Raw genomic sequence first — 13895 nt, forward strand, 5'->3', positions numbered from 1 at the left:
TCCATTTCACATCAAACTTACAGAAAATGCACTTTAATTGATTAAATCAAACATGGAGGATCACATAAAGGAGGGGGTTGGATACTTGGTGAACTTTGACCTCGATAAAGGTGTCACAGAGAACAGATGGTCGCAGTGATGCTGCATTTAATCAGATTTGCTGCTTTTCGTTGTCATTTGTGACACTAAACTGACCGTTTTTGGGTTTTGGACCGTTGGCTCCATAAAACAAGCGAAACACTGAAATAATCGTCGATTGTGGCCCTAATTGAAACACGAGGGGCCACGCGGGTGTCAAGAATCCGTCCAGCACCAGAAGCAAGACGAGACAGATCTGCAATTACATTCCATGTCATCAGAAGTCCAGGTGGCATTTCCCTGTTGTGAATTTAATTTAATTGAATTTTATGTCGCGGTGAGGTGACAGTGCAGACTGTCATCTGCTTTACGGCCCATCTGTTTCAGCGCTCTGCTCTTCTTCGCTCTGAGACGCCTTCATGCATTTGGATGTTGTGCAGAGAGCTGCTGCTGGAGCTTCACTGAGCTGATCTCACTCATCAATAATAGTTATTGACCTCCGAGGAAAGATGTTGTTGAGAGGTGAATTTCTGAGCCGCTGGGATCAGTGCGATCGCATCAGATCACCTTCAGAAGTCACTTAAATTGCACATGACACAGATCCAGCCCTTTGTAGATATGAGAGGACCTTTGGATGAGGACTGAGCCGTGCACAGACAGTGAGAGGCAGCAGCTTCACGTCGTCTCAGTGAACTTTCCTCAGCTGCCGTGGGCTTGAAACACTCGCTCTCTGTGCTTGTTTGGTGTGATATGGCCCCTTTAAGTGTGCATCCTGACTTTGGGGAGCGAGGGCCAGGAGCGCCTCGTTCTTCAGCTGTACGCACCAGTTGATGGATGAGCCTCCGAGCCCGCTCCACCTTGTGAAACCTCCCCAGTCGTCGCCCAGAATGCACTGGTCAGGAACAAGAGCTTCTCCATTCTATTCTGGGCATCTGTCAGCGGCGCTCTCAGACATGTCCTTAAGTGTGTGGAGTACATTTGTCACAGTGGCACACAGTGCTGACACTTTATAAAGAAGCTTCAATCTGTTTTCTGGCTCTATTGAGGAGCGCCAGACTGGCTGTTATTAACAAGAAGTATTGCATTTTTAATTAGTCACATGTTTTAGAAATAAGCTCTTTTGAGTTCTTCAGCTCTTTTCTGTGAAACATCGTTAAAGTGATTTTATTTATGTGAGCATAAATGAAATGTCAGAATAATGAATTGCCAACATGCCCCAAATGAAAGTGTGCCAGACAGACAGTTATAGAGTGCAGCATCATCTCATCTAAAGTGAGCACAAGGACGAAGGACATCAGCAAAGCCGAGTCATGGAAAGCTTCACACAGGTTTTGTTGTGTCGCGGAGACAATCCTTGTCTGTCTCCGCTCCAGCGGGACCCATCGTTATTTTGTTTTTCCCAACCTTTAAGGAGCTGACACCAGTGTTTATGAAGGCTGATATTGGAACAGGCTCCACACATTAAGCTCAGGAGGCACTGAAGCAGCGTGTGTGACTGGAACGATTACTGCCGCCGCCGCCGCCGCCGCCACCAGATGGAAAACAAGGTGTTCAGGCACAAAGGTTAATGGCTCCATCTGTTGGAGGATGTTAGAAGTGCGGCCCCAAGCATGTGTATGTGTGTGTGTGTGCATTTGCGTACATGCATTCCTCACATGTACGAGGCGTACACTTTGGTGCTTTAGCAAGGGAAACTGTGTGAGGTGGTACATTTAGGCCTGAAGGATGTGAACTCAGATAATATGATACAAACCATCTGAGCTTAGAATAACAAACACCAGATGATACTGACCCAAACGTCGTCTGAGATTGGTTTAATCATTCTGTTCATTCGTTCATTCATGCTCATATCCAGTGTCGTACGTGTCCTTGTTGTGTTTCCCTCACATCGTTTTTCTTCTCTTTCCAGTTCCTTGGAAACACAGAGGTTGAAGCCCCGAAAGGCACAGAAGTTGTCAAGGATGCAGTCAGAAAGCTGAAGGTAAAGCCAGCCCTCGGACTGAGCCGCAGTCTGAGGGGGCAGGGGAGGTGGGAGTGAGTGACAAATGCCCCCCTCCCTCATTGCTTCCCATCAAGGTGCCCTTGGAGTTTCTCCACCCGTCTGTGGTTTCCTATAACTGCTGGATAAGCAGAGCAGTCCGCTCCGTCAGCCTCTCCCCGGCCAGACGCAGAATTCAATAAAACGGATATTTATCCGCCGTGAAAGCTGTTGGTTTGTTAGCCCGAGCTTGAATCCTCCAGCCAGACCGTTTTTTCTCCATGCACCAACACAGGATTTGTATTTAATAAGTGACTTTATTAAAGCGCAGGTGCTTTAATAAACCCTGACAGAACTCAGTGACACGTCAGAAGAAGCCCTGACACTTAATATTCTCCACCACTGATTCCGCATATGAAGAACATGATCTTATTAGATGCTGCAGCCTAAATTTGCATATTAATGAGGGGAAAAAGGGTTTCTTGATACAATATAATCCCATAATACTCACTTACACTATCACTGTTAATACTACTCATGTAAACACACATGTGATTTGATAATTAATGCTCTGATTAAAGCTGCACTCATCACGTATTAACAACGGCTTCAATGACTGTGTGTGATGTGAAAGGTGTCACTCGCAGTGACCCTCACAGTCGTCCCCTCAGCTCTGTGGACTGTGTCTGTCTCTAGGAGCTCATTGTTCTGTGTTTTTAGCTCACAGACTGATAAACCTGAAGCACTGAAGGCCAAACAGAGAGTAAATATTGGTGTTATGTAGATAATGCATGCACAAACTCAACTGTGTGTCTGCTGGATGTATGAATCCAGCCCGAGTGGCCCAAATCTAAATGATTGCATTTTGTTTTATTAGTTTTTTCTTATTGATTTGCATATCACTGCTGTCTCTAACAACATCATTTCCCTGGTGTGGGATCAGTAACGTTATATCTTAAGCAGTCTTCACACCTGCAGCGACACGTTGTTTTGGTCATTTTATCACATTAAAAAGTTGGAAAACGTCATAGCTAACTCAACTTTCAGCTCTGTTTTAGTCTCCACCAGCTCTTTTGGGACATATTCGGCAGATAAATGTTTTACGAAGCTCACCAGCTAGTTGCCATTTCTACATTTCAGCCTGTTATAATTACTGTTTGTACTTCAGCATCCTCACAGAGGCTCCTCATAGACGATCAGACTCAAGCAGTCAGCATCACACTCACAGATCAGTCTCCTGCCTGAGCGTGTGTGGACATAATTAATTGTGTGCATGATTGTGTGCCCTGCGTGTCTCCTTCCACTGTTTCCACTGCGATTGATGGGACGTTTCTCCAACCGTGGACACAACAGCCGAAGGCTTCTGCTCTGTTTTCCCGACCATTGTCCCTTTGAGACTCGTGCCGTGCAGCCGGACTTTGTCTTTTCGGCGCTCCAGCACTGCTTTTAAATGATCTGATACACAAATATCATAAAACAGATTCCTGATCATCAGTGGCCTCGGGTGCATCTTCATTTCCAGAGCTGCTGTCATCAAACCTCCTCTAATATCAGAAAAACTGCTGCTGAACAGGAAAAAACATCACTTCCTGTATCATTTGCACACTCCTCAGGTCTCCAGTGACGAGAAACTTTTTATGGAAAAGCATCTGAAAAACACTTTTTAGAACTTTTGATGGCTTAATTGAATGAGCTGACTGAATTTGAGAGGGTCCAGCAGGGTCCTGTAGTCCTGGTTATGCATTCAAGACTTAAGGTTGTGCAGCAAAGACCAACTTGAACTGAGTATGAAGAGACCAGGGTTCACCTCCCAGTCCATCAGCGCTGGTTTTCTTTGACCTTTTCTGAATATCTGTCCTGAACTAAGACGTCTTATTTCCCAGAAAAAGCTCAGCTGATCATTTTGGAAAAAGCGCAGACAAACAGACTTTTTTCTTATTTAGGCTTTGGGTTTTCTGTGATTCAGCCACAGTTTCATCAAACTTCCCCAGTGAATGACACTTAACCTCCTTTCCATCACACGCTCCTCAGCATTCATCAGCTTTAACCGAAGCGGCCGCCCCAGCCTTCCTGCATGGGAACACGACCCGGAGACCCTCTGCTTTCTCACAGCGTCTCGCTAACGTGGCCGCGCTCGCTGCCTGCTGGCCTCCCCTCTGTCTTCTCCTGCCAAGAGTTGAATCTGTGAGGCCGCTTGTAGGGGAGGACTGTTTTCCCAAACCCGTACCTCTATTGTTACATTACATTTGATCTCGAAGGCCTGTTTGGAGACCAAGGCTCCGTGGTTACTCGCCCAGAGACTCTGGCATTTAGGACGGGTTTGCCGTTGAAGAGCAGACATGAGGGTGGAGGGACAGACCTGGGAGGCTTCATGAGAAAAGTGCACTCTGAGATCAGTTCGTGTCTGCAAGCTCCTGAAAAGTAAACGTCTTAAATTATAGAAGCTTAACTCAAGGCTTCACAAGGGCTTGATTACAGCTCAGTTTATCATCCTGCTGGAAGCTGTACTGTTAGAGGCTGTTAAAATACTGCAGTGTCTTATTGGCACACACACGCACACACACGCACACACACTTCACACGGTTTCATGTTGAAAGTGAAATCAGGCAAAAGTTAAAGCTGCGGATTCGACCCGCTCTCACTCTCATGGCTGTAATGGATATATATTTTTAAACTGGAATAATTTGAGGGTGTCTCGGCGTCCTCCGCGTGTCCTTCATGTGAGGATGAAGTGTCTCCTCGTTGACAGTCTTCACTCCTCTTCTAACAGACATTTAACTGACTGCCAAGTCCTGTTAGTATTTATGTCAGTTGGCAAAAAACCTGCGAAAGACTTAAATTGCTTTTTGGCAGCGCTTGAAAGAGTGACCCAGTGGATGAATCGCACATTTGTTTCATTTCCTCGTTAATCTTCTGTAAAACTCTTAACCTTAATTATATTTTCTTAAACAAATTCTCATGGAGCTTTAAAGGCGACATGCGGCCGCTTGATCCCTGAACATGTCCGTGTTGTTTGGGGCTTTTTAAGATTTTGTTGCAGTAAATCCACCTTCCAGTGGTGTAATGAATAGTTTTAAAGCTGCACTAATCAGTATTTTTGTACTGACAATGGATTCCACCGGGCGCGTCTCTGTGACGTTATGTTTTTGTTCTGTCCTCCGTGGTGACTGCAGATCCCAGAAGCCGAGCGTTGTGCCTGTTTTATTTTGTTAACTTGCTCATATTTTCCTGATTTGATCATTTCAACTTGATGTTTGTGCTTCTACCATCGGTGAGAAGGCTTTGTAGCTTAATGGTTTCCTTTTTCAAATTGTGTTTATTGTTATTTTATATTTAATTATGATCGGGAGTCTGCACAGGGTGTTTTATTTTGAAAATTTACCGGATTCCTGACACTGTTCCTGTGTCTGACTTCCTGTCATGCTCGATCTCTGTGCAGTTTGACACGCTGTCCGTCAGAGATGCCATCAGCTCCATCGTACGCGTCATGGACGTTACGCACCCGGTGGAGTTTCGGGGGCACTCCCCCGATTAGGAATCACTTCCAGCTGTGGGAGGAAGCTGTTTTCCATCCTTCATACTCTATCTGCTCAGCACCAGACAGAGTTAAAGCAACTAGCTGGTGAACACAGTGGAGCATTTAGCAGCTGAAGAGCCAGATATTTTCCTCAGGAGGCGGTGGAGACCAAAGCAGAGCTGAGTGGACGTGAATGTTGGACTTATGTGTGTGTAAACAGGAAATTGATTGCTGGCTCGTTCAGCTTAACAACTTTTTGAAGTGACAGTGATTTCAGCTTGTTCTGCTTCCCCCTAGTGGCCAAAGAAATTAGCAGCCTGAAAACAGATGTATATAAGGATTATTTAACTAGAGTTTGTTTCTTTGCTCCCGGCTTTCTGCTGCCATCAGCACGTGTTGTGTTTGTTCCTGGTGAATTTCAGGGCTGCGCTCAGACTTCTCTGCTTGTGATTTCTCTCATCTGCAGTTTCAGAGACACATCAAGAAGTCAGAGGGACAGAAGATCCCCAAAGTGGAATTGCAGATCTCCATCTACGGCGTGAAGATACTAGATCCCAAGACAAAAGTGAGTACAAAGATTTGAATTTGTATTGTTTATCAGGTCTGTCGACTCTGTGCGTGACACCTGAAGTTACGTGACAACTAACAGCATGTAGAGGGGGAGAAGCGGTTTGTTGTCGGCATCCATGACGGCAGTAAATAATGAACATGTTGTGTTTGTTTTCCAGGATGTGCAGCATAACTGTCAGTTACACCGGATATCCTTCTGCGCAGATGACAAAACAGATAAAAGGATATTCACTTTTATCTGCAAAGACTCGGAATCGAACAAACACCTCTGCTACGTGTTTGACAGTGAAAAGTGTGTAAGTGTCTCCTGCTGGCTTTAATTGAATCAGCTGGAACACCTCTGGCAGAATGTGGAAGCCTGGTGAACGCGTTGCGCTCTGACTGCTCTCGTTTTTTGGCCGTTCTGACATCCCATAGTTAACTGGATGGATGTGATCTTTTCTCCCCCGCTGCAGGCAGAGGAGATAACTCTGACGATTGGACAGGCCTTCGACTTGGCCTACAAGAAGTTTCTGGAGTCTGGAGGCAAAGACGTGGAGACCAGGAAACAGATCGGAAGCCTGCAGAAACGAGTGCGTCTCGCGACTTGAATTCGTTCAGCGTGCTGACACGTTGATGTTTCTGTTCATTCATGCGCAGCTTGTTTCTATTGATTGTTTTAAAAGATCCAGTTTGGACAATTAAGCTGTGTTGATGAAAAGTGTCAATAATGAATATTAATGACCTGAAATTGAATTATTGCGCACCCTGCTGAAGCCGTGGAGCTCTCTGTGGTTTTATTTAGTCGGTGATTTGTGAAAACGCTGGTGAGACCTTGATTAAATAACAGACGGGGTAATGTAGTCAGGATGAAATGAAAAATGCATTTTGACCCTTTTTGGGTCACATGTTCGGTCATATTCTTCACATATTTGACAATATATGTCAAAAAATCATCTTCTTTATGTTCTTATATCAACATCCACTCATGTTTGCTTTCTGTTTAAATTCGGTGTGCTAACATGAACCAACCAGTTTGAACAAATAATATGACATCCAGCCGTCAATCAGGCCTTTAGCAGCTCAGATTCAGGAGTTAGCTCGCTAGCTAGCAGCACTGTAGGTCAGTGTGTCTGCTGGTGCTCATCACCTCAAACGAGGGTACGTCTGCGTCTCCTGCTCTGCTAACAGGAGTGACGAAGGAGCTGAAAGAAGTGAGTCTTCATCTTCGATGGACCGGAGGCTAGCATGTGTGATGTATCCTTCAATATGGTTATTTCTAGCTTTGCAGAACAAAACTGAAGGATTAAAGGTTCAGCGTGTAGGGTTTAGTGACATCTAGTGGTGACGTGGCTGATTGCAACCACCTGACTACCCCTCGCTGTCCCTTTGCAAACGTGTAGGAGAACCAATGGTGGCTGTGAAAGGGCCTTCCCTGGAGTCAGTGTTTGGTTTGTGTACAAACATGGCCGACAGAGAGCTCGTTCTAACTAAACAAAAACACAATGAATCTGATTTGCAGGTGATCATACACTCATGAAAACATCATTATTCCATTTGTGCCAGTCGACGCCTGTAAATCTGACATGCTGGACCTTTGAGTCCTCCTTCATGGCTTAGGAAAATTCTACTTCTTAAGCTTAACAAACCGTTTAAACACCCGTTGGATTAAACGATGCATCAGCACAAAGCTGATTTTATGAGGATTTGTGTAAACCTCTGCAGGTAAACTGTGTTTCCACAGCTGATGTTTCTGACTCGACTGCAGTTCATTCAGGCTTTCAATGACCTCAGCTGAACCTCTCTCGTCTTCACTCAGATTCAAGAACTGGAAACGGAAAACTCTGAGCTGAAGCAGCAGCTTCAAGACCTGGAGGAACAGCTGATGATTGCTCATGTGCCACCAGTAAGGACGAACTGCACAAACACACTCACACACACACACTTTAAAGCAGGTCTGAACTTCAGCCGCTGTGGCCACAATTAAAGCAAAGTGTTACCTGCTTTAACTGAGGGTGGCGTCTGATCGGCCACCCCAGGCTGCTGGCTGAGACTGTGTTAGAAGTCACATAATCTCGCTTCAACTGCAGCGTCTGCAGACAAGCTGAAGCAGCCGTCCTCAGACCGTCGGATCGTTTAGGATGTTTAGGACAGCTGGGTTTGCTGATGCGGCCTCTGTGATTAAATGCACGACCTCCACCTGAAGTTTGGACTGGCCAAACCTGTCTGGAGGGAGTCTAAGCTGTGTCTGAAGCGAAGCAATTACACACCTGATTGGTCTGATGAGGAATGTGATACATTACCGTCTAATTGGGCCAAACGCCAGTACTTGTGACGGCCTCCTGTGAATGCAATTACCCACACCTCTGCTCCTCTGCAGGACTGACTAATACCGCTCCTCTCTGGTCATTCTCTGCGATCTTTTCTCAGCCGCTGCACATAAACGCAGCTAATGAAGCGTACATGCTGCAGAGGCCCTCCTCTCTCTTCTGGTGTCACAGCATCAAGTCGCTCTCCTGTCTGGAAATCTCCTCCGTCACGCTCACGCCCATGAGCTCGCCGGAGTCCAACCTGTCCGCCGGGCTACTAACTCCTCCGCCTGCCAAACCCGCCCTGCTTCCTCCTAAGCCTCCTGAGGGATGCAGCATCCCGCGGCCTCGCGTAAACCTGCTTTTTCTCTCTTTCTGCTCTGTCACTGGCCTTAATATCTCCCTGCTTGTCTTTTGCCTTTGCATAAAGTCGTCGTGCAGTTTGTCTGCGTGCAGTCTGTCCTGATCGTTTCGGCTCTTTGTGCAGGCGGGGAGCATCTCCATGAAGCCGCAGTCCACAGACGTTTTCGACATGGTTCCCTTCTCCCCGGTGACGCCGCTGGTGCCCACGCTGGCCAGCAACGGCTGCCCGCCGCCACCGCCCACCACATTACCACCAGACATAAGTGAGCAGCTCCCTCATCGCTCTCTGATCACACGTTTTAATCAGCGTTCCAGCTCCTGAAATCCACTTGATTTAAATATTCATGGCAGGAATCCTTCCCTGTTCACGCTCATGTTCACTGCCTGATGTTTACCCGCTGCCTGTGCTTGCAGGGAAAGACCTGTTTGGCGCTGAGCCGTTTGATCCGTTCACCTGCGGGGCGGCCGACTTCCCTCCAGATATTCAGTCGAAGCTGGACGAGATGCAGGTGAGCGCCTGGCTGTGTTTTGAGGAGCTGCAGGGGGGTGGCGCCTCCTGCCTGCCTCATCGTCACTGTCAGCGTTTTTAAATTCAGACTCTCTCGTTGATGTGAGCGAAGGCTCCGTGCATTGTGGGCGATGCCTCGCAGGTTGACACCTCTGCTGAGTCATTTCCGGGCAGTTCGGTCCTAATTGGCCTCCGAACGAGCTCCAGCGGCTCGTTTATTAAAATGATGAATGTTAAAAGGCATCAGGTTTGTCGTGGTGCCGTGCAGAGAGCAGTAAAAGCAGCAGATGTGAGGGATCGCCTAATTCTGGCTTCCTGTTTATGCTCCTGAAAAGGCTGAGCACAATCAGGTTTTAATGAAACCCTCAGCTGACTCGCCTTTATTTAGATTTATCAGGGACGTGAAGCCAGTTTAATTCAGGAATCATTAATAAACCGTCTGTTGTTTATCGCTGTGTTCTGTTTTTATGTTCCTTTATGAATCTCAATGAGGTGAAAACGTCCTCAGCCTTCAGTAAAAACGTCTTAATGTCACAGCGGAGCTTTTTTTATTCAGACGATCTCTGCACTGTTACAAAGCCCCTAAATCGATGATTGCGGCTCATCAGGAAAACGCTAAATTAGCTCCTTGCTGTCTGGAAGTGCGGCTGAAAGGTTTTTGGTTCAGCCTCGTTCACACGGTGTCGCTGCAGTGGTTCTCAAACTGCGGGCCGGGCTCCCAGCAGCCGCTGCAAGAGGCCAAATGATGAAAAAGAATACAAGTTCATTAGCGAGGCGCTTAAGATTATCATAATTTAAACCCAAAAACGACGCGTTTAAGATGTCGTTTGGCAGCTGGAGCTTAATTTACTCAAAGTGAAGCTAAGAGAATCACACTGTTCATGTTCTTGGTCATATTATTAAATATTGTTAAAGGCTGAAAGCTGCTTTCAGGGTCTCAGAGAGGACAGGAAATGTTTGGGAACCACAGCTGGAGCTTGAGCTCACATGCAACCAGACAAACAGTTTATGTCCCTCACTGTGCATCACAAGGTTTGAATGATGGTACGATAAGAAAATAATGACCTCTGACTGAAAATCAGCTGCAGCCTCTGTGACTGTTTCCGCAGCGAGTCGCCAGTAGGAGGCGGCGTTGCACTAACACCACTGTTTTAACTGCAGCTTAACGTTCCCTTCAGTTTGCTCCTCCTCTTGACTCTCAGCGACTGAACCCCTCTCTTGTCCTCTCCACTTGTAGCGTCAGAGATGGTTCGTACTCTTCGCTCTGCGCCGTGCTCTGTGTCTTTGCTTTGCATGCTGGCTGCACGCTCTGTGATGTCACTTCACCTCTGCCATCGTCTGACGTCGCGTGCTGGCCTTCGTGTCGTTGGTGCTCATCAGTTCATCTGAGCTAACGTTTTCATTCTCTCAGATGTTGATTTTCAGGCACGTGCTGCTTTGAAGAAGGCTGTAGTTTTACAAACGGATGTTACATTTGATAAAAAAGCGTGCGTCTGTTCAAAGGAGCACAGCATGAGCACAGACTTTGCAGTTATCTAAATAAAACTGCTTTGGGCTTTTGGTACAAACGAGCTGCAGCCGTGCCTTCGTCCATTAGCTGCATGCCTTGTTTCTGCTTGAGCTTGTGATCTCACACACAACGCATGAGCGAGCATGAGCGAGCATGACAGCACAACAGTGTTTTGATCTCTGTTTCGATCAGAGTCTGCGAGAGCATTATATATTTCAGTGATCTCTGTTTCACTGTTTCTCAGTGAAACAGAGATCACTGACATGATCTCTGTTTCGATCAGTGTTTCATTCTTTCACCTCAGAGCTTTCTAGACTTTCTCCCATTGGCTCTAATCTGAACACCACTCTGAGCTCTGCTCGTCCAGCAGCTCTGGGACTCGTAATCTCACAGAGTCCACGTCTGGCTTGTCTTCCAGGAGGGGTTCAAAATGGGACTAACCTTAGAGGGCACCGTCTTCTCTTTGGACCCGCTCGACAGCCGCTGCTGATGCCAAGAAGATGCTCTTTGTCGCGTACTTTGAACTCGTTTGTATGAAGAAGTGCCAAAATCCACTCCACGGTCGAGTCAAGATGTCACACTTTTCATCTTGAGGTTTATATGCATTTGCATTTAGATTGGTTTTTCGATATTTCAAGGTAAAGCCAGATCCATTATAGAAAAACAACTATTTTTGTAAAAGAAAAACAACTTATGGAAGGTGTCGTTTTGAGTACCTTTGCTTGCACAGGCAGTGAGAGATGTAAATAGTCGGATCTGTCCAATGGTACACAGACTTTTCCTGTGAGACGTTTGTGTGGATGCACCATTTGAATTCTGTATTGTTAACACATTCCTGTTTGTACGCCAAACACGAGCTGGCGAAGAAAAGAAATGGAACCTGTATCATTAACACAGCTCGCCATAACCTCGTCGTGTAGCTTATTTTACTCCACGTTAATTCACTCTGATATTGTCGGCTTACTGTTTGTTTCTTTTTTGCATTTTGCCATTTCAGTATTTACTTTGTCGTATTTTTACTTTGTCATTATGTTAGTCTGCTTTTCTTGCACCAGAGGGCACTTTTTGTTCGGACAGCCTCTGTCCGGAAGCAGTAATAGTCCCATTATTTGACTTTTGGTTGCATTGACTTTGCTGTTACAGTTATTAAAGAACATCTGACTGCAGAAAAAATGCTGTCATTTCATGTTTGTGTGACTCAGCTGCCGTTTGTTTTTTTTCTGTTTGGGATCTTTTCTCTTCAGTTCTGAGATTAGCCGCGCTGCTAGCTCATTGGTCGATCGGTCCGGACTTGAATAGTTGTCATGTCTGAAATCCTGCTGACTGCGGTGATCCTCTGATGTGAGGATCATGTTTGGTCGATGACAACTACTGGCTGCATTGCTCTGAAATTAAGCACACATGCATGCCCCCCAATACCTGTCCTTTCTTCACTTCACTGTTTTTTTGTGGTCTGAAGTCACATTTTTAACACCCCACAGAGCCTGAAATCATTACAGTACAAAGCTTTTAAAGGGACTCATCTGAAACAAAAACAGGCAGAGAGAAGTATTTTCAATATTTATTTTCAAAGGATGAAATGCATCTGCTTCCAGTGTGGAAAGCCCCTTCCTCCTCCTCCTCCTCCTCTCTGCCTCGGGGGTGTTAGCAGGCAGTCAAGCCTCGCAAAAGTTACAACTCTATAATAAATATACTCAACGGTCACAATAACATTAGTTGAAGGCACATTCATGAAAATTCAAAACAGCTTACATTTGGAACAACGGAGTGTTCAATACAGAAATGTTTTTGTAAACTAGGAAATATGTCTAAAAATGAGCTGGTGGAAGGAGGACGAACATAAAGGACCTCACTAAACCTGAATTAATATGACAGGAGCTTGGGGGGATTAACAAGCAGTTTGTTTAATTTGTTGCATAGCAAGAAATACAAAGCAAACAGGCACTCACAGCCACCGTACTCTATAAAACTGATTATAAAAAGGATTTCAAGAGCATATAAGTCCAGGATACTGAAAAGGGGGAACTGACATGCATAAAAATAGAATATTCTGTGCTACCTTTTTACTGTACGATACTGAAACAAATCACCACTCACATGACACCTCATTCGTCTCTCCGTCGTCGACGGAAAGATCTTTATTGGGATCCCCAAACCCTGCCCTACCGTGCAGCCGGGAGAAATGCACAAGGATCACGCTACTTACAAAACAGCACCTGTGAAAAAAGATTTACATGTAGCGCCATCATTTCTCAGTTTCGGTGACGAGGTAGCTAACACTGAGGAATCGACAGTTCAGCGTGTCTTTAATGTTGCACGTGGTCGGTACAGAGTTTAGAATACGTGGATACAGACGTTAGGTTCATCAAGACTGTCTGGAGAAAATACCTGCGTCAGCAAACGCACCATCGGCTGCATTTGGTTCCTCAATAGCACCACAATGTTGTTTTATACTCAAACATTTCAAACAAAAAAGGAAAAGACAAATCTGTCAAAAGTAGTAGTGGAAGGACATTCGATTTTTCTGGGCCTATAAACAGCAGTTAGAATTCAATCTTTGGCGGAATAAAATGAAGGGCATCTTTGGACCAAACAGCGAGCTTCAAACATACAAAAGACAGGAATGATTCGGATTTTTCCCAAATTTTTTATGCAAATTCCAAACATTCATTCTAACTTACAAATCTTCGATGTCTTGAACTGGGTCGGAAGGCACAATAAATATCTTGCCACAGGGCCAGAAAAGTCCTCAGTACTCGTATGTACAACGTGGCTGATCGCGTCAGCTGTCAGTTCAATAGTCTCAGGATTCTCCTCGACGTGTCCCTGCTGACCATCTTACAAGAAGCACACCGGCCCGATATCAACGCCGAACTCTTGATCTGGGCCACCAATGTCCACAGGGGCAATATCTATAATAGGAAGTCTTGCTGTTTTCTGTGTCCTGTACTCAAACACTGTCTTGCCCCAGTTGCCGTTTGCTTGCTGTAAAGGATAAAACAGAGCTCAGTGACAGACGAAATAGTTCAGTGAAACAGTGAGCATTATTTTAATGACCTTGTTCATCTCGTCTGCCTATCTGC

At 45.6% G+C, this 13895-nt stretch overlaps 2 protein-coding genes across 10 annotated transcripts in view; one reads left to right on the forward strand and one right to left on the reverse strand.

Annotated features, from left to right (window-relative positions):
* The window catches only part of gulp1a (GULP PTB domain containing engulfment adaptor 1a), a 66138-nt gene extending 54159 nt beyond the window's left edge, over positions 1-11979 (forward strand). For 5 of the 9 annotated variants that reach the window (XM_070975582.1, XM_070975580.1, XM_070975578.1 and 2 more), the window contains 9 exons: positions 1988-2059; positions 6040-6138; positions 6302-6439; positions 6599-6715; positions 7942-8028; positions 8553-8783; positions 8919-9057; positions 9209-9303; positions 11231-11979. In XM_070975582.1, the coding sequence (XP_070831683.1) occupies positions 1988-2059; positions 6040-6138; positions 6302-6439; positions 6599-6715; positions 7942-8028; positions 8553-8783; positions 8919-9057; positions 9209-9303; positions 11231-11302 (1050 nt within the window). In that variant the 3' untranslated portion in view covers positions 11303-11979. Of the gene's footprint in view, positions 1-1987; positions 2060-6039; positions 6139-6301; positions 6440-6598; positions 6716-7941; positions 8029-8552; positions 8784-8918; positions 9058-9208; positions 9318-11230 lie in introns of all 9 variants that reach the window. The other 4 variants (XM_070975587.1, XM_070975586.1, XM_070975585.1 and 1 more) reach the window with 2 other exon arrangements.
* Positions 11980-12422: 443 nt separating this feature from the next.
* Positions 12423-13895, reverse strand: part of col5a2a (collagen, type V, alpha 2a) — a 34427-nt gene continuing 32954 nt past the window's right edge. The window contains exon 54 of the mRNA XM_070975588.1: positions 12423-13797. Within this exon, the coding sequence (XP_070831689.1) occupies positions 13651-13797 (147 nt within the window). The 3' untranslated portion in view covers positions 12423-13650. The remainder of the gene's footprint in view (positions 13798-13895) is intronic.

The sequence above is a fragment of the Chaetodon trifascialis genome, chromosome 12, assembly GCF_039877785.1.
Source record: "Chaetodon trifascialis isolate fChaTrf1 chromosome 12, fChaTrf1.hap1, whole genome shotgun sequence".
In the NCBI taxonomy this organism is placed as follows: Eukaryota; Metazoa; Chordata; class Actinopteri; order Chaetodontiformes; family Chaetodontidae; genus Chaetodon; species Chaetodon trifascialis.